Source organism: Saccopteryx bilineata, chromosome 6 (assembly GCF_036850765.1).
Source record: "Saccopteryx bilineata isolate mSacBil1 chromosome 6, mSacBil1_pri_phased_curated, whole genome shotgun sequence".
Classification (NCBI taxonomy): domain Eukaryota; kingdom Metazoa; phylum Chordata; class Mammalia; order Chiroptera; family Emballonuridae; genus Saccopteryx; species Saccopteryx bilineata.
Genome location: NC_089495.1, coordinates 36,720,666 through 36,741,655, shown reverse-complemented (window position 1 = coordinate 36,741,655; position 20,990 = coordinate 36,720,666). Strand labels below are relative to the sequence as shown.

Genomic DNA, 20,990 nt, shown 5'->3' with positions numbered 1-20,990 from the left:
ACTGCCCGGACGAGGGGCATGGAAATGCTGCAGTCCGCTCAGACGCCGGCTTGGCACGCATCTTGCCGTGCAGTGCGGAAGTGGCATAAGGATTATAGGAGGAATCATTTTATCATAAGGATTTCTTTGAGATTACACGAACGCCCATCTTGCTGCACACATTAACTGCTGATGTCTCTCCCCCTCCTTTCAGCTTACAAGATGCTGGCATTGGATTCATTCTGGTCATAGACCGAAGGCAGGACAAATGGACCTCGGTGAAGGCATCCGTCCTGCGAATAGCAGTAAGTGTCAGTGCCCTGGCTCTGTGACGTGCCCACCTCGTCTTCTCCTGGGCTGGGGGATGGCAGTGTTTCTCTTCTAGTGACCCATCTGCCTGGGTGGCAGTTTAGGTTCTGGCTGTCACGATGTGGTGCAGAGCTGTGGTACGCAGCCAGCTCAGAGCAGCAGCCCGGGGTGGCCTGGGGCCAGGCCAAGGGGCTCTTGGGAGCCCCACCTCTTTGGCTTCCTCCAGTTGCTAGGGCATGTATGTGCATGAATGTGTGTGTGTGTGTGTGTGTGTGTGTGTGTGCCTGCGCATGCATGTGTTCTCATACGGGTTAACTCTTAGGGGCCTGTCTTAATTTGAAAACAGTTCCACCAGCTGGTTAATTTCTGACCATTCAGTATGTGAGATGCTCAGGATTTTACTGTGCATTCCTTCTTAAATAGAGCACAAGGTCCTTGAATAACAGGGTGTAGACTCTACACTGTAGAGTGTGTTACAGAGAATCTTCAGGATAGAAGTTTGAAACTGTATTGAAAAGCGTTTGGTAAGTGACCTTCTCCTTTCCAAACGGACTATTTAATTGCTTAGTTTTACACCTAAATCAGAAGAAGCCTTAGTCTTCCTTGGAACCCATTCCTGCGTTTAGTAACCCTCACTGCCAAGGAATTCATCTGCACGTCCGTGGAACCGGGTTGCGGAGTGCGTGCTGCCCTCCAGGGCAGGAGAGCAGCTGGTCTGTGGTTGCCGCTGAGGCTGTTTTTGTCCCGCAGAAAGGCTTCAGGAGGAAAGAGTTCAGTCAGCAGGGAGCCCTGAACCTTATTCTCGCCAGTGGCTTCCGCCCCCGCTTCCGCCCCCACTCCCGAGCTCCTCCACCGAGCACTTCTCGGCAAGCGGGGTTTACCCGTGCTCGGTCCTGGCAGCGGAAGGACCGAAAGTTTCCTTGTTGTCCAGCAGGGTGACCCAGGGCAGCTGTGACCGCCCCCACCCCCCTCCACAGGGATGGCTCCGCTGCTCCCCAGCATTTCTTAAAAGCCTAACTAACATCCCTGGAGTGAAATTCTCCTAACTTCTCGTTCTGGGTAGAGTGAGAGAATTAATTCCTTTCTTATATGTTGCCTCATTATTTTATCTTAACAATAATTACAGGCTCAGTATCTGCTCTGACTTTTACAACTTACATCACTGTGGTGCAAACCAGCTCTTGAACTGTTGGATCCCACCTTTGTCTTTCTGATAAAGCTCCTCCCTGTACCGCCCCGGTGCGTCTCCCATTCCCATCCCCCCCCCCCCCACACACACACACACACACGCTTCCCACAACGCCACTTATCAGAAACAAAACACTTCAGAGCGCTTCAAAAGAAGTCCATCTGTTATATAATCAGATTTCCCCTGTTTTAAAATCCTCCGAAGCTTACCAAGTACTCTTGTAACGCCCGTGTGGTCACGGGCACACCGCGTGGGGTCCAGGTCTCCCATCCTTGCCAGGAAGTGCTTCTCCGCGCCGTCACACACGTGCATCTCCCTGGCATGCCCTCACCCCGCGCCCTGGCGGCTTCTCATCCTTCCGCGTGCCCTCGCCCAGCCTCCCAGCCGAGCAGGAGGCGGGGAGTCTCCTGCCTCCCCTCTGCATTGTGGGAGTACACAGTCACTCTTGCACATCATGGCGTCCCTGAAGTCAAGGCCACGCCCTGTCCATCTTCATGTGGTCAGGCGCCCAGCCCAGACCCCAGGTGAGGCAGGTTCACCGTAAATATCTCTCAAGTTAATCAGTTACTCCTGGTTAGAAATAAGTTTCCCAAATGTAGGGTTGCTTTTTAAGAAACAGATAAATTGTGGGGTTGTTTTTTTTTTTGTATTTTTCTGAAGCTGGAAACGGGGAGAGACAGACAGACTCCCGCATGCGCCCGACCGGGATCCACCTGGCACGCCCACCAGGGGCGATGCTCTGCCCACCAGGGGGCGATGCTCTGCTCCTCTGGGGCATCGCTCTGCCGCGACCAGAGCCACTCTAGCGCCTGGGGCAGAGGCCAAGGAGCCATACACAGCGCCCAGGCCATCTTTGCTCCAATGGAGCCTTGGCTGCGGGAGGGGAAGAGAGAGACAGAGAGGAAGGAGGGGGGTGGGGGCAAATGGGCGCTTCTCCTGTGTGCCCTGGCCGGGAATCGAACCCGGGTCCCCCGCACGCCAGGCTGATGCTCTACCGCTGAGCCAACCGGCCAGGGCCTTTTAAGTGGAAGTAATCCTTCAGCTCACCCCACAGTTCAGCAGCAGGGCCCAGGCCTGCCTGCCCAAGCTGTCAGTCAGACTCTCAAGTTTCCCCGTATAACTGGAGTTTTAGTTAGTATCAAGTCTATAATCAGATTATTTTATGAAGCAAGCTGGCTTTTCTTTAAAACTTTGTTCTGTGAAAATTATAGCTAAAAAATTGGTATTTGAGGTTTTAGGTTTGCGCTGATTCTTACACAATAAAAATACAGAGGTTTTGTGTTTTTTTCCTATCCTTTTCTCTGTAATTCTCAGAGTTCCCCAATACTGGTTTAGAAATCCCAGATGTTAGCTTTTTCCCAGCAGAGTTGTCAAAAATTCTCTTTGAACTCCAATGCTTTTTGTTATAAGAAATTAATGATATTAATGCCAAATATTCTACTCGTGTATTCAACACATCTATGAAGACCCTGCGATGTGCCCCAAACTGTGCGAGGTGCTGGGGACACAGGGGGAAAAGCTAGACGTATACAGCCCAGCGGGGTGCAGACAGCTGGCAGGACTCGGTGATTGAGTTCTGCTCAGAGACGCCAGACAAGCACATAAGAGGAGCCTGGGACAGCGCCCGGATCACCGGGGGCTCAGGACCCATCGCAGGCTCCCCGTATGCACGGTCTGGCCCTGAGCCAGGCCCTGCTGCCTTCCTTGTGCGTGTGTCCATCTCTGAGCCAGGGTGTGGGTCTGACCTCCACCATGGCGCTGTGGTGGGACCAGGAGGTGGAAAACAGAGCTCTCGGGAGGAGCCGGCACAAGCGCAGGCGGCCCGTGTGCACAGTGGCCCGTGTGCACAGTGGCCCGTGTGCACAGGCGGCCCGTGTGCACAGTGCCGCCAGAGTGCCCTGGCCACTCTGCAGGTGCTACACAAGCAAGGCGGTGGCAGACACTGTTCATCACCAAACGTGCCCGGGCACTGAGGTTCAGCACTTACATAACGGCGGGCTATCTTTAGCCGCCGTGTGTGCTGTCCTGTGAGCTGAGCTTTTCTTCAGTTGGGGTTTTCTTCGTTTTCCATTTTGGATGCCTTCAGCCTGGCTTAGAATAGAACAATAAGACAGTAGAGGAGCCAAAGTCCAATGTCCCCCAGCCCATCCTCGCTGTGCCTCCATCAAGAATAGAGCCTTCATCAGCTCCAATGGGGCATTGGGGCGATGGGTGTCCTTACCTGTCACAGATCATGATCTCAGCCGGTGGACACAGGCAGACACAGGACTTGAAGCTGAGGATTCAAACACTGCTCTTTGTCTGTTTGTTCATTCAAAGTTTGGACTGTCCTGGGATAGAGGTGTATCTTTTATAAAATACCTAAGTGTATCTTCTGGGATGCCGTTTTACATTTTAACCCAGTTCTACTGCGTATGTATGTGTGAGTGTTGTGTGTGTTAGCTTTTGGGGGTTTTGTGATAGAGTGTACAGAGTTATGTCTAGAGCTAGCCTAATTCAAGCTAAATCTCTACCCTCGAGCATGCCGCTGAAGAAAACTGCAGTTAAGGTGGTTTGAGTCTGCTTGGAGAGAGCTCTGGTTGCTGCCTGCAAAGCCCACGCTCCTGTGTGTGCAGAAAGGAATCCACGTGAAGTCTCTGAGGGACCCAGGATATTTGGGTCATCCAGTAAATACACCATATGTGGTAAAGTAATATTACAGTGATCCCTCGGTTTTCATCGATAATCCATCCAAAAAACAATCGGCGAAATCCAAACCGATGAAAACTGAGGCAATTATTTCCATATGAATCAATGTAAATCCAATTACTGTCCAGAGAAATCACTTACATGTAATTGTAGTATTGGCACTCGAAATCAATAAAAAAAAACACACAAAAACACTGGAAAGCAATGGAATTGTTTGGCTAGAGGCGTGGGGTGATGCTCACACAACAATAAACAATGCCACACCGAGCAGGAGAACGCATGGGTCGCCCTTTGTTTTCGCAAAATTAGCAGCAAGGTCACGTGGGCACGCCGACGAAGTCCAAGACAAATTTTTTATGGAAAATATTGATGAAGACCAAAACCGACGATAACTGAAGTCAACGAAAACCGAGGCATTACTGTATATTAAACAGTGCTACTGAAGTCCTGCTAGGTGCCAGCTACTAGAGGTCTGAGCTTGAGGTGGTGCGTGCCCAGGGGAGGTGAGGACAGGAGCAGTGGTGGTGCTGCCCGCAGTGTTCCAGAAGGAAGACTGGGTAGTGCCGTTGTCCTAATGCGGAGCGTACTCATTTTAATGGTTGTCCTTCCTTCGAAGTTTATGCCCTTACTACTTACTTTTCACTAACGTGTCTTTCCCTCATGATGTTTACGAGCATGTCAACAATCTTGACCAGCGGGCTGGTCTCATGCCCCCTCCTTAATGTTCACGTCCGGACCCCCCGGGAACCGCCCGGGGGTTCAGGCCTCCGCGCACAGTCAGCTTCTCTGCTCCAGACTCCGGGTGTTTTATCGCTTAACGCTGAGACCCAAGCGTTCATATTTATATTTATTACACAAAGTTGTGTTTGTTTTTTGGCTACTATGAGACAGATATCATTGGCCAGGTTTCAGCTGCTCCGTTTGAAATGAAGTACGTGTACAGCGTCAGGCTGGATTACCGTGGCTTTGAGCACAAGTTAAGGCAGTCATTGAACTCAGGGAAGATTTCAAACAGAATTCCCCAGAGCACCGGGGTTCCACAGAGTTTCCAGTGTTCTCTGGTGGATTTGGCTGTGTAGTCTCTTCAGTTTGTTAAATCTCTAGGAATATTAATTCAGAAGCCAGTTAACTCCCATTTTTCTATCCCCAGATTACATTTGTGTAGTCATTGCATTATATACGTTTCTATGTCAATCAAGGTCAGCCCCGATAATAAACAATACTGCTTTCGTATTACATAGAAACCTGTTATAATCACTTTATGATTACTTGATTAATAAGTAAGTTACAAAAAGATGTTATTTTATAGCCTTTATCCCAAATCCTCCATCCAGTTACCTTTATTTTTAAATAAAGTTTTCATTTTGGTATTTTCTCCAGCTCTTCATACATATGGTTGGTTCCAACCCAGAGAAGATTTAATATACTGTTGTTTATATTCAAAATATGGGTTTGTGTATGTCCTTAAGCCTTCTCACTTGGCTAGGATCTCAACAATTACTCTCTTTACTATAAAGATTCAATAAGTTATAGAACAGGAAACACTAAAGGAGAGAAAAGGAGGAGAAGGAACTATTTTTGACGTTGACAATCCCCTCCAGCCTGCTGGCTCAGCAGGGCCCCTCTTTCCTCTCGGGATGGAGTCAGTTCCGAAGCCAGTGTGTCCTCTCGCCGCCTGCATTGACTTATTTAAGTGAAATCGCTGAAGAAGGACAAGGGCACAGTTTTATCCTGTAAGTTCAAATGTGTACTTACAGAGCACATCCGCCAATGAGGTGTCAATTAGGGCGAACAAACGATACTGAAATTTAGAAAAGTGTGACTCATTGTCACCTCGAGGAAGAGACTTTCATTAAGGATGTCTTCCTGAAAGAGTGGTGGCCAATTTCACAAATGACGGTGACAGGTTGGCACAGTCCTCTTGATGGTGAGTGACACAGAATCTACCCTCGGGCTGCCGACTCTCCGTGTGGTTCTCTGAGTTGCTTCTTTCCACCCTGAGGAGTCGAACGTTGTGAGCGCTGGCGCAGGTCCGCAGGGGTGGGCACAACAGAGACAGCGCTGCTTGCCAGGGGGCTTACTCCGCAGTCCCCCTGAGCTGGCACTGAGCAATCAGGTCTCCCCACTGCACTGCGTGCTCCCCCACGGGTTTGTGTCCAAGCGTGGAGTGTGACGGTGAGACACAGGGCGCAGGGCTGAGTGACCCCCGATCCACCAGGCCCAGCTGTGAGTCCCGCTGGTGAACATGGGAGACTCTACAGACCACGGCTGGGCCGATGGCACCTCACGACAGCTCACCACCCTGTCCTCACAGCCATAAGCACTTAGCAAGGACTTGCTAAAGCGTTGGTGACCAAGGACACGTGGTCCCTGTTTCCAGGGCTGTGACAATGGTGCACAGACGTTGGAGGCCCCGCAGGGAGGGTATGTCCAGGGGGCTTCAGGCAGGAAGGGTACTGCCTCACACCCAACCCAGAGGCAGCAGATCACTGAAGTCTTAGCACTGCCCTCAAGGTTCCTAGAAGATGGTGGAGGTGCCCAGCAGGCGTTGAGGACCTTCAAGGCCAAGCTCAAGGAGTGGCCAGGTTGCAGACACAGCAGGGACATCACCAGTAAGTGGGTGGCAGTTCTCTACCTTGATGATGTAGCTCAGAAAAACCCACAGACGTATTGGGTTCTGGGGTGCAGATAGGTCACCCACTGATCCTTGATGGGGGACTCCCTAGCTCCATGCCCTTCGGGGCTCGCTTCTACCACTTCTGCTGAAACCAGCATGGATATTAGAGTGGGACCCAGGACTGACCTTCCAGCCAAGATATTGGGCAAGCTGGTTTCTCCTCTTCCATTCCTTGCTGCCAGATCCATTTCAGGCCTTAGGCTATGCCATTCTTTCCTACATATTATATTTTCTGTGCATTTAGCCTAGTTACCCGGAAATCAAACTCCCTTGCTTCAAAATTTCTTGTTTTAGTAAAGGGGTCTGCCTGGATTTCAGCATCTGGAAATAATCTGGCATCTAGAATAGCCTTTTCCTACCATATATCTGTCATCACCACATTTTTTAGCGCTTCGTGTGAGCACTGTACCAAACTCTGCATGTCCTTTAGGTCATTTAACCTTTAACAGTGTACAGTAGGGAAGGCACTTGTTAACTCTGCTTCAGACTGGGGAAACTGAGGCGTAAGAAGGTTAAGTGACTTGCCCCAGGTCACCTTGTAAGCAGAGCTGGTAACTGAACATATTCACATAATTATATCTAAGGGTGTGAATGTGCATGCTTATTTTTATCTTTCTGTTAGGTGATACATACACGTGTCTGAATGGCTTTGTTTCTATTTGACAAGTGTTTTGGTTCCCTGGGGCTGTTACCACAAAGTCCCCAGACTGGATGGTTAAACAAATGAAATTTATTACCTCACGGTCTGGAGGCTAGAAGTCCAAGATCAAGGTGGCGGCTGGTTCCCTTTGTGGCTGCAAGAAAGAGCATATTCCAAGTTCTCACCCAGCTTCTGGTGTGACTGGTAATCCTTGGTTTGTAGACACATCACCCATCTCTGCCCTCACCTTCACATGACGTTCTCCTAGTGCGTATCTGTGTCCATCCTTGTTCATGTCTAGGTCTAAATCTCCCCCCTTTTATAAGGCACCCACCAGTCATTGGGTTGGAGGCCCACCCTAACACCTTATTTTAGTTTAATTGCCTCTTTAAAGACCCTATCTCCACACATGGTCACATTCTGAGGCACTAGGGTTTTGGACTTCAACATCTGAATTTCAGGAGACACAATTTGGTCTGTAACAAGTGTAATAAGCTTTTGACCTTTTCATTTATAAGTTAGCATAACATAGTTGCACCAAACAATGTGACCTTTTCTCTTTTAAGAAACGGTAATGCCTCTAACAGAGTCCAGTGCCTGTAACCTTTTCTTATCTTAGGATGACGTTGATGTTGGAAATACCTGGACCTGTAAGCTGAGTCTTTGGCGTCCGGACTGTGCTGTTAGCCGCAGGTGTGGGAGCCCTGAGCTCCGTGGCAGCTGTCCACGGGTGGTGCAACAGCCCTCCATTGTCTTACAGGCATCTTTCCCAGCAAACCTCCAGCTCGTCCTTGTTCTGCGCCCAACAGGATTTTTCCAAAGAACTCTCTCTGACCTCGCTTTCAAGTTCAATAGAGATGACTTTAAGATGAAGGTTCCGGTAGGTATACCCTGCTTTAGTTTTGTAGGCAGAAGGAAACTTAATTGTATTCTTGGCCCACCTATTGTAATTGAAATCCTCAAGGTGCTAACTTCCATGCTGTGAGCATACATAAAACCCCAAACCACACAGTCGGAAATTGTACTTCCTCTTATGCAACCAGGGGCAGTATGATCCTTCTTCTCCACCTGCCAGGACCCACCCCAGGCTGACTGTGTCAAGTGTGACTGTGGATGGACCACCTTAAAAGTTCAGGCATTTCATCACAGCCATGAGTCTAGAACATTCTTACAGTGGAGAACATTCTTACAAAGCTGAGGAAGAACGGAGCCTAATGGGCTGAGCGCCATCGCCTGCCTCCTAGTGAGGAAAGGCCAGGTTCTGCCTGCGCCTGGGGACAAGAGAAGGGCTGAGAAAGTGGTGCAGGCCTCCTCCAAGCATGCCAGGGAGGCCCGACTGTCAGTGGGGGTGGTAAGCCCCGGCCCTGCCGGACCCCTACCTCACCTTCTCACTCCCGCTGGCACAGGGCAGCTGCTGGAAAGGGGTCCTCCTTGGCATCAGGCACATTAGTGAATTGCCAAAAATGGGTGTCACAAAAATTAGCCCCGGCATCTTTCGCTGACCCATTTTAGATCCTTCTTTAGAACTACCGAAAGCATCATCTGAATGATATTGTTAAATGCTGTTGTTAAAAGGGATTCATTTCTACCGCCATACCACGCTGAAAGCGCAAGGTCTCGTCTGTTCTCAGAAAGATGTACTCATATCAGCGTTTTGGTGCTGTGTGCTAAAGTCGGTGCTAGATAGAAAATGTTAAGAAAACAATGGGTTCCTTTGTTTTTCCTGTTGTGGTTAAATATATATATGAAACATAGACAGGATGTTAATGGAGATACAGAAATCATATAAGAAGGTGACTTAAATTCTTACAGTGCCCAATGAACTAGTCTTTGGTCATGCATCAGCATTATTTAGCTATATATGGATGGTTTTTGTTTTTTTTGTTGTTGTTTTTTTTGTATTTCTCCGAAGCTGGAAACAGGGAGGCAATCAGACAGACTCCCGCATGCGCCCCACCGGGATCCACCCGGCAGGCCCACCAGGGGGCGATGCTCTGCCCATCCGGGGCTTCGCTCTGCCGCAATCAGAGCCATTCTAGCGCCTGAGGCAGAGGCCACAGAGCCATCCTCAGCGCCCGGTCAAACTTTGCTCCACTGGAGCCTTGGCCGCAGGAGAGGAAGAGAGAGACAGAGAGGAAGGAGAGGGGGAGGGGTGGAGAAGCAGATGGGCGCTTCTCCTGTGTGCCCTGGCCAGGAATCGAACCCAGGACTCCTGCACGCCAGGCCGACGCTCTACTACTGAACCAATCAGCCAGGGCTACGGATGGTTTTATTAGAGGAACAAAGAGAGAGTGGAGTCGTCTCTGCTGAGAACTGTTTTCTACTTTAAATTGACATTGTAGCCTATTTTTTAAATGAAAATCATGTTTCAATCAAGAGATCTCAGTTGACATTGGCACTGCTGACAGTTTGGGCAGGATTATTCTCTGGAGGGACGGTCCTGTGTGTGATCTCCACAGCACCCCTACTCTCCACAGCACCCCTACTCTCCACCCCCTCAAATTCAAGCACCGCCTCTCCCAACATTGTGACCATCAAACGTGTCTCCAGACACTGTCAAACGTAGTCCCCTGAGGGACAGAATTGTGCTGGGGGAGAACCCCTGCTTTAAACTAATATGGTATTTAATAATGTATGAGGTGGTTTCAAATAACATTTGAGCTAAACCTCTCAAGACCTGTTTTGTGGCATCTATGTGACTGCTTACAAAGCAAAGACTGTATTTTTTTTTTTTTTTTTTTTTTTTTTTTGCATTTTTCTGAAGCTGGAAACAGGGAGATACAGTCAGACAGACTCCCGCATGCGCCCGACCGGGATCCACCCGGCACGCCCACCATGGGGCGATGCTCTGCCCACCAGGGGACGATGCTCTGCCCATCCTGGGCGTCGCCATGTTGCGACCAGAGCCACTCTAGCGCCTGAGGCAGAGGCCACAGAGCCATCCCCAGCGCCCGGGCCATCTTTGCTCCAATGGAGCCTTGGCTGCGGGAGGGGAAGAGAGAGACAGAGAGGAAAGCGCGGCGGAGGGGTGGAGAAGCAAATGGGCGCTTCTCCTGTGTGCCCTGGCCGGGAATCGAACCCGGGTCCTCCACACGCTAGGCCGACGCTCTACCGCTGAGCCAACCGGCCAGGGCAAGACTGTATTTTTTATCCAAAACTCATGGACAGGATGACCTCAGAAAGGGCAAGAAAAATGTAAATTGCCTGATGTCCACTGCAAGGCCAGCTATGCCAGGGGTTTTACTTCCTTCAGTGGCTGTCATCTGATGAGATCAGTCATCATACACCCATTTCATGAATGAGGAGGCTGAGACCCAGAGAGAATAAGCCACTTGCCCAGAGTCAACCAGCCAGTTGGTGGCAGAGCTGGGATTGAAACCCGGGTCCAAAGGCAGCGAGTGCTGTCTGCACTGCCACGCTCAACAACCAGCAGGAGAGCGTGTCCTGACCCTGTCTGCTGGGCGTTCTGTTTATGGGGGCGAGTTTCTTTCTCTGCTAGGTCATAATGCTGAGCTCAGTACCAGAATTACATGGTTACATCGACAAGTCCCAGCTGACTGAGGACCTGGGCGGGACCCTGGATTACTGCCACACCAGGTGGTTGTGCCACCGCACGGTGAGTTTTTCTGGCCACTCTCTGGTGGGTGCTGGCTTCGGGCTATGGTTCTCCATACTCCTTAGTTTATCCTCTCGCATTGCTCTTGCATTTCAGTGCTGCCTTTTTCAAAGACATGTTCATGTTAACCCAAGTTTTCTCCCCAAGAATGAGGAGATGGTCTCAGTGGACCTTAGTCATCCAAAGAAACAGGCATGAGTAATAAGTTTGGGAGTGGCTTTCTCTGGGCTCAGAGACAGAAAAGAAAGAAAGAAAAACCCCACATCGCTGTCGTTTGCGGCACTCACACCTCTCTCAACAGGGAGAGAGACCTGGAGCATAGAATGGCTCCAGGTGATGAAAGCATATGTAAAGCGTATCTGGTATGTTTCTGAAGAAGTCGTGAGGCTAAGAAACCAGTGGGAAGGTATTTACCTGACGGAGATCAGGCTTGCTGTGGCCCAGTCCCCTCTGAAGATGCCCCGTCTGGTCCTTGGTGATGCTTTTCAGGCAGCAGGAGGGTGCGGTGCGTGCAAAGCTTTGTGATGGTGTTTTTCCTCTTCCCAAGGCCATCGAAAGTTTTGCCCTCATGGTTAAGCAGACGGCCCAGATGCTGCAGTCCTTCGGGACTGAGCTGGCCGAAACGGAACTGCCCAATGACGTCCAGTCGACGAGCTCGGTGCTCTGCGCACACACGGAGAAGAAAGACAAAGTGAAGGTATGAGCGGCTTCTGCGGGGGCAGGGGCGGGAGGAGTCTTCTGTCTGAGCGGGCGATGGCGCAGTAGAAGGCTGATCGCAGCACTCGGTGAGACAGAATTGAAGGGGTTTCAGAGATGCCTTTTGATGCTGATGAGCTAGGCGGTCTCTGCAATGAGAACTGAAATGTGCTCCTTTTTAAAAGCAGCAGAAGGGGATGCTATAAATGCAGACACCTCGTGGGCTGGTTTTGAGTAACTTGTGAAATCTGACTGAAGCAAAGAAAGCATCAGAGGCGGCTTCTCTCTGAACCAGCTCCCGAGCTGTCTTCCAGCAGGGCCCTCCATCTAGGTGCTTCTGTTGCTTATTAATAAACTGAGAGAAATTGCGCCCTTAGGGTCCTATGGACGGCAGGTGGAGAAGTGGTGGGCTGACCCAGAGAGGCTGAAACTCACAGTCACTGTACTCACATATTTGCCACCACTTCCTGGATAAGCACATTCCGAGGGAGCTGTGCTCCCTGAGTCTGTTGTACCCCCTGCCTGACCTGCACATTGCAGGCTTTGAATCAGCGGTGACTATGGCGTCCTGGTGGCCCTTGGGGGCTGCCCCCACCCACGCCAAGAGGACCCCTCGCTCCCTTTCACTTCCGGCAGCAAGGATGGCTGCAGAAGCGGGCACCTAGAGGTCTGGTGTCCTGTTACCTTATCCTGCTGCCCCTGAGTGACCTGTAACCCTAGCTCTGCTGTGGTCGCAGCGGGAGGAGTCTCCCCAACACCGGCCTGCTCTCCCCCGTGAGCAAGCAGTCAGCACAGCGGGTAGGAAGGCCTCACTGTGGCTGGTGCTGTGACCTTCCCACTCCCCTCGGGGGATGCCCCACAAAGCCCACCACTCTCTCCAGCCCGGACAGAGTCCGGGGAGTGGGCGGGCCTGGGGTGCGAGGTGCTGCGCTCTTCCCGCAGGAGGACATGAGGCTGGCGCTGGGCGAGGGGCAGAGCATCCTGGAGAGCATCAGGGAGCCTCTGGCCAAGAGCCCGGAGCAGAGCCTGAACCAGGACCAGCTGGACAACCAGACCACCGTGCAGAGGTGAGCGGCTCGGGCCGTGGAAACGAAACAGGCAGGGGCAAGAAGCTCCACCCCGTGCTGCCTGGTCACCTCTCTGAGCCTCGTTTCCTCATCTCAGAGAGAAGCAAGGGGACCTCAGAGTACTTAGTGCTGAAATTCTTTCCTTCCAAATCTCAAAGGAAGCAGCTTTTCTGGGGAGAAAGTTTCCGGGAGTGATTGCTTTTTTTTTTTTTTTTTTCCTAAGGCAGGAGTTCCTTAAGGGAGAGCAGGGGTGACAGCAGCTGTCAGGCTTGTGGGTCTGCACTTAATCGCTCCCCTGTCCCATGTCATACCTGGGCTCCGCTCTGCTGGTTTACAGGTGGGAAGGCAGCCTGCGGCCTCTCTCAGCTCCAGCCCCACGTTGCAGAAGCAGGTCTTTTCTCTCCCTGGAAAGGGGGTGATTTGTACTTTCCTCCCTTGGTTTCCAGCCGTGTGACAGAACGCAGGGTAAAGTGTCTGCATGGGTAACTGCTTTAGCTAACACCTTGTGATGCCCTGCAGTGTCCACACAGCACACACCTCCCCTCACCCCATGTTCTTCCCCCGCAGCCAGGTCAGTGCCAAGGCCCCACCTCCCTGTGTGGGGACCAGAGGGGGACAGGTGCAGAGCAGCGGGCTGGCCGGCCCACAGGCTCCCAGCTCATCACAGTCATATCCAGGCCTAGAGTCTGGCTGATTTTTTTTTTTTTTTTTTACTCTTAACCTGTGCTCCTTCCTTCAGCCGAAGTTCACACACAGAGCAGGTAGGTGTTCTGGGCCAGGGACACAGACTAGGCCCGGGGCACAGGAGAGCCGCGTGTAGATATGATGTCAAGAATAGGGGAAGTTGGAGCACACTGTCGACTCCCCCCAGACTCAGTCTCCTCACCTACACAAGGAGGCTAGCCTGGGCACGCCTGACGGGCCAGTGTGAGACCAAATTGGCTCCCACTTGCCCGGCACGGTGTCTGGAGCATAGATTCTCAGCCTTCGGAATGAAGTGCATGGTGGCGGCAGCTCTTCACCCGCATGAGCATTGTGGCAGCTTGCTGCTTCCTTTAGCCCTGAGCCACAGCTTTAAATAATAACCCAAAACCTTTATCATCCCAGCCTTTTAAAAATTAACAAACAGCTCATCCAGCCACCCACCTGCCCTTTCAAGTAAATGGGCCCTGAGGAAATCCCCTCCTGCGAATCCTGTGCTTCAGGGCCCAGGGCTAGAGGAGGCGAGGGTCTTAAGAAGGCTGCTTGGAGACGTTGCAGGGGGCGATTCTTCCCAAGGCCCCGCAGGTCACTCCAACACCCAGCACGGCTGCCTCTCCTCTTTCCTAGGCTGCTGGCCCAGCTGAATGAAACCGAGGCCGCCTTTGATGAGTTTTGGGCAAAGCATCAGCAAAAACTCGAGCAGTGTCTGCAGCTCCGGCACTTTGAGCAGGATTTCCGAGAGGTGAGTGGCCCCGAGCGTGGAGAGAGCCTGTAGGTGGACACCTGGCGTTCTGGCTGCAGGAAGCCAGTAGGAGGCCTGGAGCACCTGGATGCCCAGAGCCAATTACCCAGTTGACTGTGTGGCTCAGTGCAGAATGATCTCCATTAGCGATGGAGATGCCAGACCAAGTCGGATTAAACCTTGAAATATGTGATTGAGGAGTAAATCATTATTTGCAAAGGTTATGTAAAATCTGTTTATTGGTATATACTTCTTTCCACACTACTTGTCAATTAGTCAAGCCACCTCTGTTCTTCCTTTATGATCATTTGTACGTTCTTTTCTCCAACATGGATCTACTGTGTGCCTGGCATGGGCCCTGCTATATGCAAATAAAAGATACAGTCCTGCCTTGGAGTCAGTCTGACAGGACTATAGCAGAAGTGATGCCATATTGTGTTAGATCAGTAGAGATGGCCAGCTCACTGGAAGCCGGTTAATCATTTATAAAACATCTACTGAGTCTTCCCTTTCCTGGTGCAATGCAGAAATAGAAAATGGTACAGCCATTTGGAACAGCATAGACCCGGGGCAACATCTTTCCTGTCCTCAGGAAACCTCTGATCAAGAAGAAAGAATCATAAATACACAGGAAATAAGTACCTGCCTCAAGTTCAGTGGTAAAGCTGCGGAGAGGCGGTGTCGAAGGGCCAGGTGAGAAGGACTGGTGAACAGTTCTGTGGGGACCGTCCTCCAGTTCTGGTCTATCTCAAAGAGTCATGAATATCACCTTTTGGAAAATGTCGAATCTATAATAGTTCAGCAGCCTTCACTGAGCACTGTTAAGGTAGCGCACATGCTCAGACTCGGGACAGCAAGGTGAACAGCAGTCTCCCTAACTCAGACCACAGAAATAACACCAGCCAATGCGAACAGCACCCTGAAAGCACCTGGGGAAGATGGTCATCCATTACTTATTTCTGTGGGGACTGAGGAAGGCTCTTCAGACAACCACACTTTTCTAGGGTAATTGTAGATTCAAGTGCCCTTGTAAGAAATAAGAGAGATCCATTGTACCCTTCACCCAGATTCCCTAAATGGTGACATCTTCCCAAACTAAAGCATGGGATCACAGCCAGGATACTGGCCCTGACACACTCAACACAAAAAACCTTCCATCACCTGACCTGTGGTGGCGCAGTGGATAAAGTGTCAACTTGGAACACTGAGGTCACCAGTTTGAAACCCTAGACTTGCCTGGTCAAGGTACATATGGGAGTTGATGCTTCCTGCTTCTACCCCCTTCTCTCTCATTCTCTCTCTTTCTCTCCTCTTTTCTCTAAAATGAATAAAGTCTGAAAAAAAAACATTCCATCACCACCAAGACCCCCATGTTTCTGTTTTATAGTCATCCCCACCTGCCTCCCGCCTCTGTCCCCTTCTGAACCCCTGGCAAGCACTAATCTCCATTCCCATATGTTGTCATTTCAGAATGTTCTATAAATGGAATTGTGCAACACATAAACCTTTGGGATTGGCTCTTTTCATTCAGCACGGTTCTCTGGAGATTCGTCAGGCTTGTTCTGTATAACAACAGTTCATTGCTTTTTACTGCTAAGTGGTCAGTAGTCTGTGGTATGGCCGTGCCGTGGTTGAACCATTCACCCACTGAAAGTCTCTGGGCTGCTTCCAGGATTTGGCTTTTACAAATAAAGCTATTACAGACATTCATGTACAGGCTTTTGTGTGAACATAGGTGTCATATCTCTGAGATAAATGCTCAGGAGTGTAATTGCTGTGTCATATAGTAGTAGCATGTTTAGCTTTTTAAGAAAATGCCAAATTGTTTCCAGATGGCTTGACCATTTTACATTCCCACCAGCAATATGAGTAATTCACTTTCCCCTCATCCTCATGAGCATTTGGTGAGGAATGATTTTTAATTTTATACACATGTTCTGATAGGTGTGTAGTGATATCTCCTTATAGTTCTGTTTTGCATTTTCTTAATGGCTGATGACCTTGAACATCTCTCCGTGTGCTTATTTATCATCGGTGATGATATGGTGAAATATCTGCGTTTCTATTTCCCATTTTCTAACTGGATTGTTTTTTATGTTTTTACTGTTGCATTTTGAGAGTTCGTTATATACTTTAAGTCAGGCGTCCCCAAACTACGGCCCGCGGGCCGCATGTGGCCCCCTGAGGCCATTTATCCGGCCCCTGCCGCACTTCCGGAAGGGGCACCTCTTTCACTGGTGGTCAGTGAGAGGAGCACTGTATGTGGCGGCCCTCCAACGGTCTGAGGGACAGTGAACTGGCCCCCTGTGTAAAAAGTTTGGGGACCCCTGCAGTGTTAGCCCTTTGTCAGATACGTGGTTTGAAATTATTTTCCTCGCCTGACCAGGCAGTGGAGCATCAAACTGGGATGCAGAGGACCTAGGTTCGAAACCTCGAGGTTGCCGGCTTGAGCGCGGCTCATCTGGTTTGAGCGTAGGATCAGAGACATGACTCCATGGTCGCTGGCTTGAGCCCGAAGGTCACTGGCTTGAAGCCCAAGGTCGCTGGCTTGAGCCCAGGGTCTCTGGCTTCAGCAAGAAGTCACTCAGGGGAGCAGCCGGGCGGCGACAGGGGCCGTTAGGGGAGCTGGAGTTGCAGATTGAAACTGATCAAGATGACAACCTCCCAAAAGCATCGAGACTTCGTGGCAGAGCCCATGGGAGAAAAGCCCGTGGGGAGCCTGGCAGGCATTGGTGACGTCCTGGGCAAGAAGCTGGAGGAAAGGGGCTTTGACAAGGCCTACGTGGTCCTTGGCCAGTTTCTGGTGCTAAAGAAAGACGAAGACCTCTTCCGGGAATGGCTAAAGGACACATGTGGCGCCAATGCCAAGCAGTCCCGGGACTGCTTCGGGTGCCTCCGAGAGTGGTGTGACGCCTTCTTGTGATGTTCTCTGGGGAGCCCCCAGTTCCTAACCCCAACCTTGAGTCTCCAGAGTGTGCAGTGGAGTGGGGGCTCCTCCCTTGTCTTCTACGAAGGAAACAACTGCTGTCTACTCACCTCCAGGGTCTTTGGGGGAGTTCTCTCCCCTCACCAATTCAACTTTTTTGGAATTCTTGTTCTTGCATGCATCTCCCTTCTTCCCCTCCCAGTTTCAGATCGATAATTACCAGCTTATATGAGTGAACTCGTAGCCATTTCCCTCACCCTCATCTTCACCTCTGGTCTGTTTTTGCCATTTGGCTTTTCTTTTGGCAAAACAGTCACTGTCCACATAAAGTTTTCTAAATCAATAAAGTCAGTGGCCTTCAAAAAAATAAAAAAAAAAAAAAAAAAAAAAAAAAAAAGAAGTCACTCACTCTTCTGCAGCCCCCCTCCCTCCCATCAAGGCACATATGGGAAAGCAATCGTGAACAACTAAGGAGACTAAGGAGCCACAACGAAGAATTGATGCTTATGATCTCTCTGCCTTCCTGCCTGTCTGTCCCTATCTGTCCCTCTCTCTGTCTCTCTCACAAAAAAAAAAGAAGTTATTTTTCTCCAGCTTATCACTTGTCTTTGTATCCTCTTACAAGGGTTTTTCACAGAGCAGAGTTTTTTATTTTGATGAAGTCTAATTTATCAATTTTTCCTTTGAAGGACTGTACTTTTGGTGTCAGTGCTAAATCTTAGATCCCAAATATATTCCCCTAACTTATTTTTTCCCTAAAAGATTATAGGTTTACATTTAAGTCTATGGTCCATTCTAAGTTACTTTTTGTGTCAGATGAGAGAATGAGGTCAAGGTTCATTTTCTAACTCTCTGGACGCCCAGTCGCCACCGCATTTGTTGAAAGGGCTAGCTTTCCTGCTTTGGATTGTTTTCCCACTTCTGTCAAAAATGAGTCAGACTTATTTGTTTGGGTTGATTTCTGGGTCTGTATTCTGTTCCTCTGTCAATACATGGTCTTGATTACTGTAGCTATTATAATAGGTCTAGAAATCAGGTGAATGAATCTTCCCATTTTATTTTATTTTTTTCAAAATTATTTCAGCTATTCTAGTTCCTTTGCCTTTCCACATAAATTTAAAATAACCTTGCCTTTATTTACAAAAAAATTTTCTGAGGTTTTGGTAGCAATTATACTAAACCTCCATTTGAAGGCAAATCAACATCTTTACTATGTTGAGTCTTTTGGTCAATGTGTCTCACCATTTATTTATATTTTCTAGGTTATTTTTTTTTAATCAATGTTGTATACCTTTCAACATACCTATTAAATACATGTTTTGTTTGATTTAATTTACAACTTACATATTTTATTTTATTTTATTATTATTTTTTTTACAGAGACAGAGCGAGAGTCAGAGAGAGGGATAGACAGGGACAGACAGACGGGAACAGAGAGAGATGAGAAGCAGCAATCATCAGTTTTTCGTTTCAACACCTTAGTTGTTCATTGATTGCTTTCTCATACATATTTTATTTTTAAAGCAATTATAAATGGCATTATATTTTAGTTGTGGTGTCTGTGTATTAATTGCTATATATAGAAATACAATTGATTTTTGCATATTTATCTTGTCTTCCGAAACCTTGCTGAACACACTTATTCTAGGAGTTGTTTTGTCATCTCTAGGATTTTCTACAAAAGTGATTGGATCATTTGCAAACAAAGACAGTTTGATTTCTTTCTTTTACATCTGTATGCCTTTTGTTTATTTATATTATTATTATTCTTTACTTTATTGCACTGGCACATACTGCTACTACTTGAGTAACAGCTGTGACAGTAAACACTCATGCCTTGTTCTCAAACTTAGAGTGAAAGCCTTGCTTTTGCCGAGAGTATGTATATAATGTTGCCTATAGGATTTTTATAGATGCTCTTTATCAAATTGAGGAAGTTTCCCTCTAGGTCTGTTTTTCGGGGGTGGGGGGAGATCTCAGTTTTCCCCTCCTCTCTTCATTCTCAGTTTCGGTCATGTCTCCATGGTCTTTCCTTCAGCTGTGGTTGTTCTGATGTGAGCCTGGGTCTCTCACCATCTTCTCTGTTTCAGGTCAAAGCCTCCTTAGACGCATTAGCTCAGAAGATAGCAACCTTCACAGACGTGGGCAACAGCCTGGCGCACGTGGAACACCTCCTGAAGGACCTTACCAGCTTTGAGGAGAAGTCCAAAGTAAGGACTGGGACGTGGACTCGTGAGGGCGGGAGACAGCCTGGGGAAGTGGTGATCACGATGACACCAAGTTGCTTAGAAAGGCACAGGAATTGGGCTTTCCTGCCATCAGAGTGGAAGCCCCCAGCCCCAAACGATATTGTCAGGTGTAGGGACAGCTGCCTGCCCTCCCCCGATGCCCACTCCCACTCCCACTCCCTACCCCACCCCACTCCCACCCCCACCCCGACAGGTCTTTCAAAGACAAAAGCGCCCTGTATGCTTATACTGAACATAAGTTGAGCTGTGTTTCCGGTGGCTTCCTGCAGGTGGCGGTGGAGCGGGCCCGCACCCTGTCCCTGGAGGGGGAGCAGCTCATCGACAACAAGCACTACGCCGTGGACTCTATCCGTCCCAAGTGCCACGAGCTCCAGCACCTCTGCGACCAGTTCGCCACGGAGGTCGAGCAGAGGAAGGGTCTACTCAACAAGTCACTGGAGCTGCACAGCCTCCTGGAGGCGGTAGGACCCAGCCCCACACCCGGATGGCAAGCCGTCTTGGTCCCACCTGGCCAGCTCCCTCCACTATGCACGCACCACAGTCATTGATTAGAAGCCCCTCCTCCTGCGTAGAGCCTTTCTAGTGGCCCAGGTGGTCGTGCCCTGACACACTTGTCTGTTTTCTAGAATTCACTTGTAACAACCAATAATTTCTTTGAAAGGACCAGAAACTTATCATCTAGCTAGCTCACTGCACTTTGCCTCTTTCTCTCTGTGTAACTGAGTCCTGTAGGTGATTTGCTCGACTTTTTAGAGCACTGCATTCCCTCCAGGGGCATCCTGTGGACGTAGCAGCAGGATTAGGATGACCCATAGGGCTGCGAATATTCCCCAAATTACAGTGGTCAGCAGCCATACAGGAGTCAGCCCACAGGCCCCGCAAAGAGAGCCCAGACTCAGCTGCTAACAGTGCCCTTCTCTCCCTCTGCCTCGCTCACGGGTCCAGTCCATGAAGTGGTGCGACGAGGGCATCTACCTGCTGGCCTCGCAGCCTGTGGACAAGTGCCAGTCCCAGGATGGTGCTGAGGCGGCCCTCCAAGAAATTGAGAAGTTTTTGGAGACCGGTGCCGAAAATAAGATCCAGGAGCTCAATAAAATTTACCAGGACTATGAACCCATCCTCACCCAAGACCTGATGGTACGCCAGCTCGGCTTCTCACTGTGGCTCACCTGTCCTGAGTGGTGGGGACTGACTCCGCTGACGTTCGAAAGAATCATTTCATGAACTCTTAGAGGATAGTAGGCATTTGAGAGAAATGTCAAGTTGGGGGGGGGGTCACCTGGCTCAACCTTCCTCATACAGAAATCATTGCACTGCCTCCCTTAAAAGGTGGCATTACTCCCTGCAAGCGAGTGCTCTTGAAGTAGCCATTTCCATGGGCCCTGCTTCTTGCGTGCTCCTCTCAAAATTGCACTGAAGTGGGACTCCTCCCCACCCTGGGCCAGCTGTACTCGGCCCACCCCCTGGGCCAGCTGCACTCAGCCCACCCCCTGGGCAAGCTGCAGGTGTA

General features: G+C 49.7%; 2 protein-coding genes across 17 annotated transcripts in view; both read left to right on the top strand.

Moving 5' to 3' along the window:
* Positions 1-20,990, top strand: part of MCF2L (MCF.2 cell line derived transforming sequence like) — a 198,872-nt gene that overhangs the window by 154,836 nt on the left and 23,046 nt on the right. For all 16 annotated transcript variants that reach the window (XM_066237338.1, XM_066237337.1, XM_066237335.1 and 13 more), the window contains 9 exons: positions 194-284; positions 8,243-8,362; positions 10,982-11,098; positions 11,646-11,795; positions 12,737-12,861; positions 14,191-14,305; positions 19,322-19,441; positions 19,750-19,941; positions 20,426-20,617. In XM_066237338.1, the coding sequence (XP_066093435.1) occupies positions 194-284; positions 8,243-8,362; positions 10,982-11,098; positions 11,646-11,795; positions 12,737-12,861; positions 14,191-14,305; positions 19,322-19,441; positions 19,750-19,941; positions 20,426-20,617 (1,222 nt within the window). The remainder of the gene's footprint in view (positions 1-193; positions 285-8,242; positions 8,363-10,981; positions 11,099-11,645; positions 11,796-12,736; positions 12,862-14,190; positions 14,306-19,321; positions 19,442-19,749; positions 19,942-20,425; positions 20,618-20,990) is intronic.
* Positions 16,899-17,578, top strand: LOC136309204 (barrier-to-autointegration factor). The gene has a single exon (XM_066237352.1). It carries the CDS (start codon positions 16,959-16,961, stop codon positions 17,226-17,228), a length of 270 nt encoding a protein of 89 aa, XP_066093449.1. The 5' UTR covers positions 16,899-16,958; the 3' UTR covers positions 17,229-17,578.

Coding starts and splice junctions, on each gene's coding strand:
- LOC136309204 (XM_066237352.1), top strand. CDS start 16,959: ATGACAACCTCCCAAAAGCATCGAGACTTCGTGGCAGAGCCCATGGGA.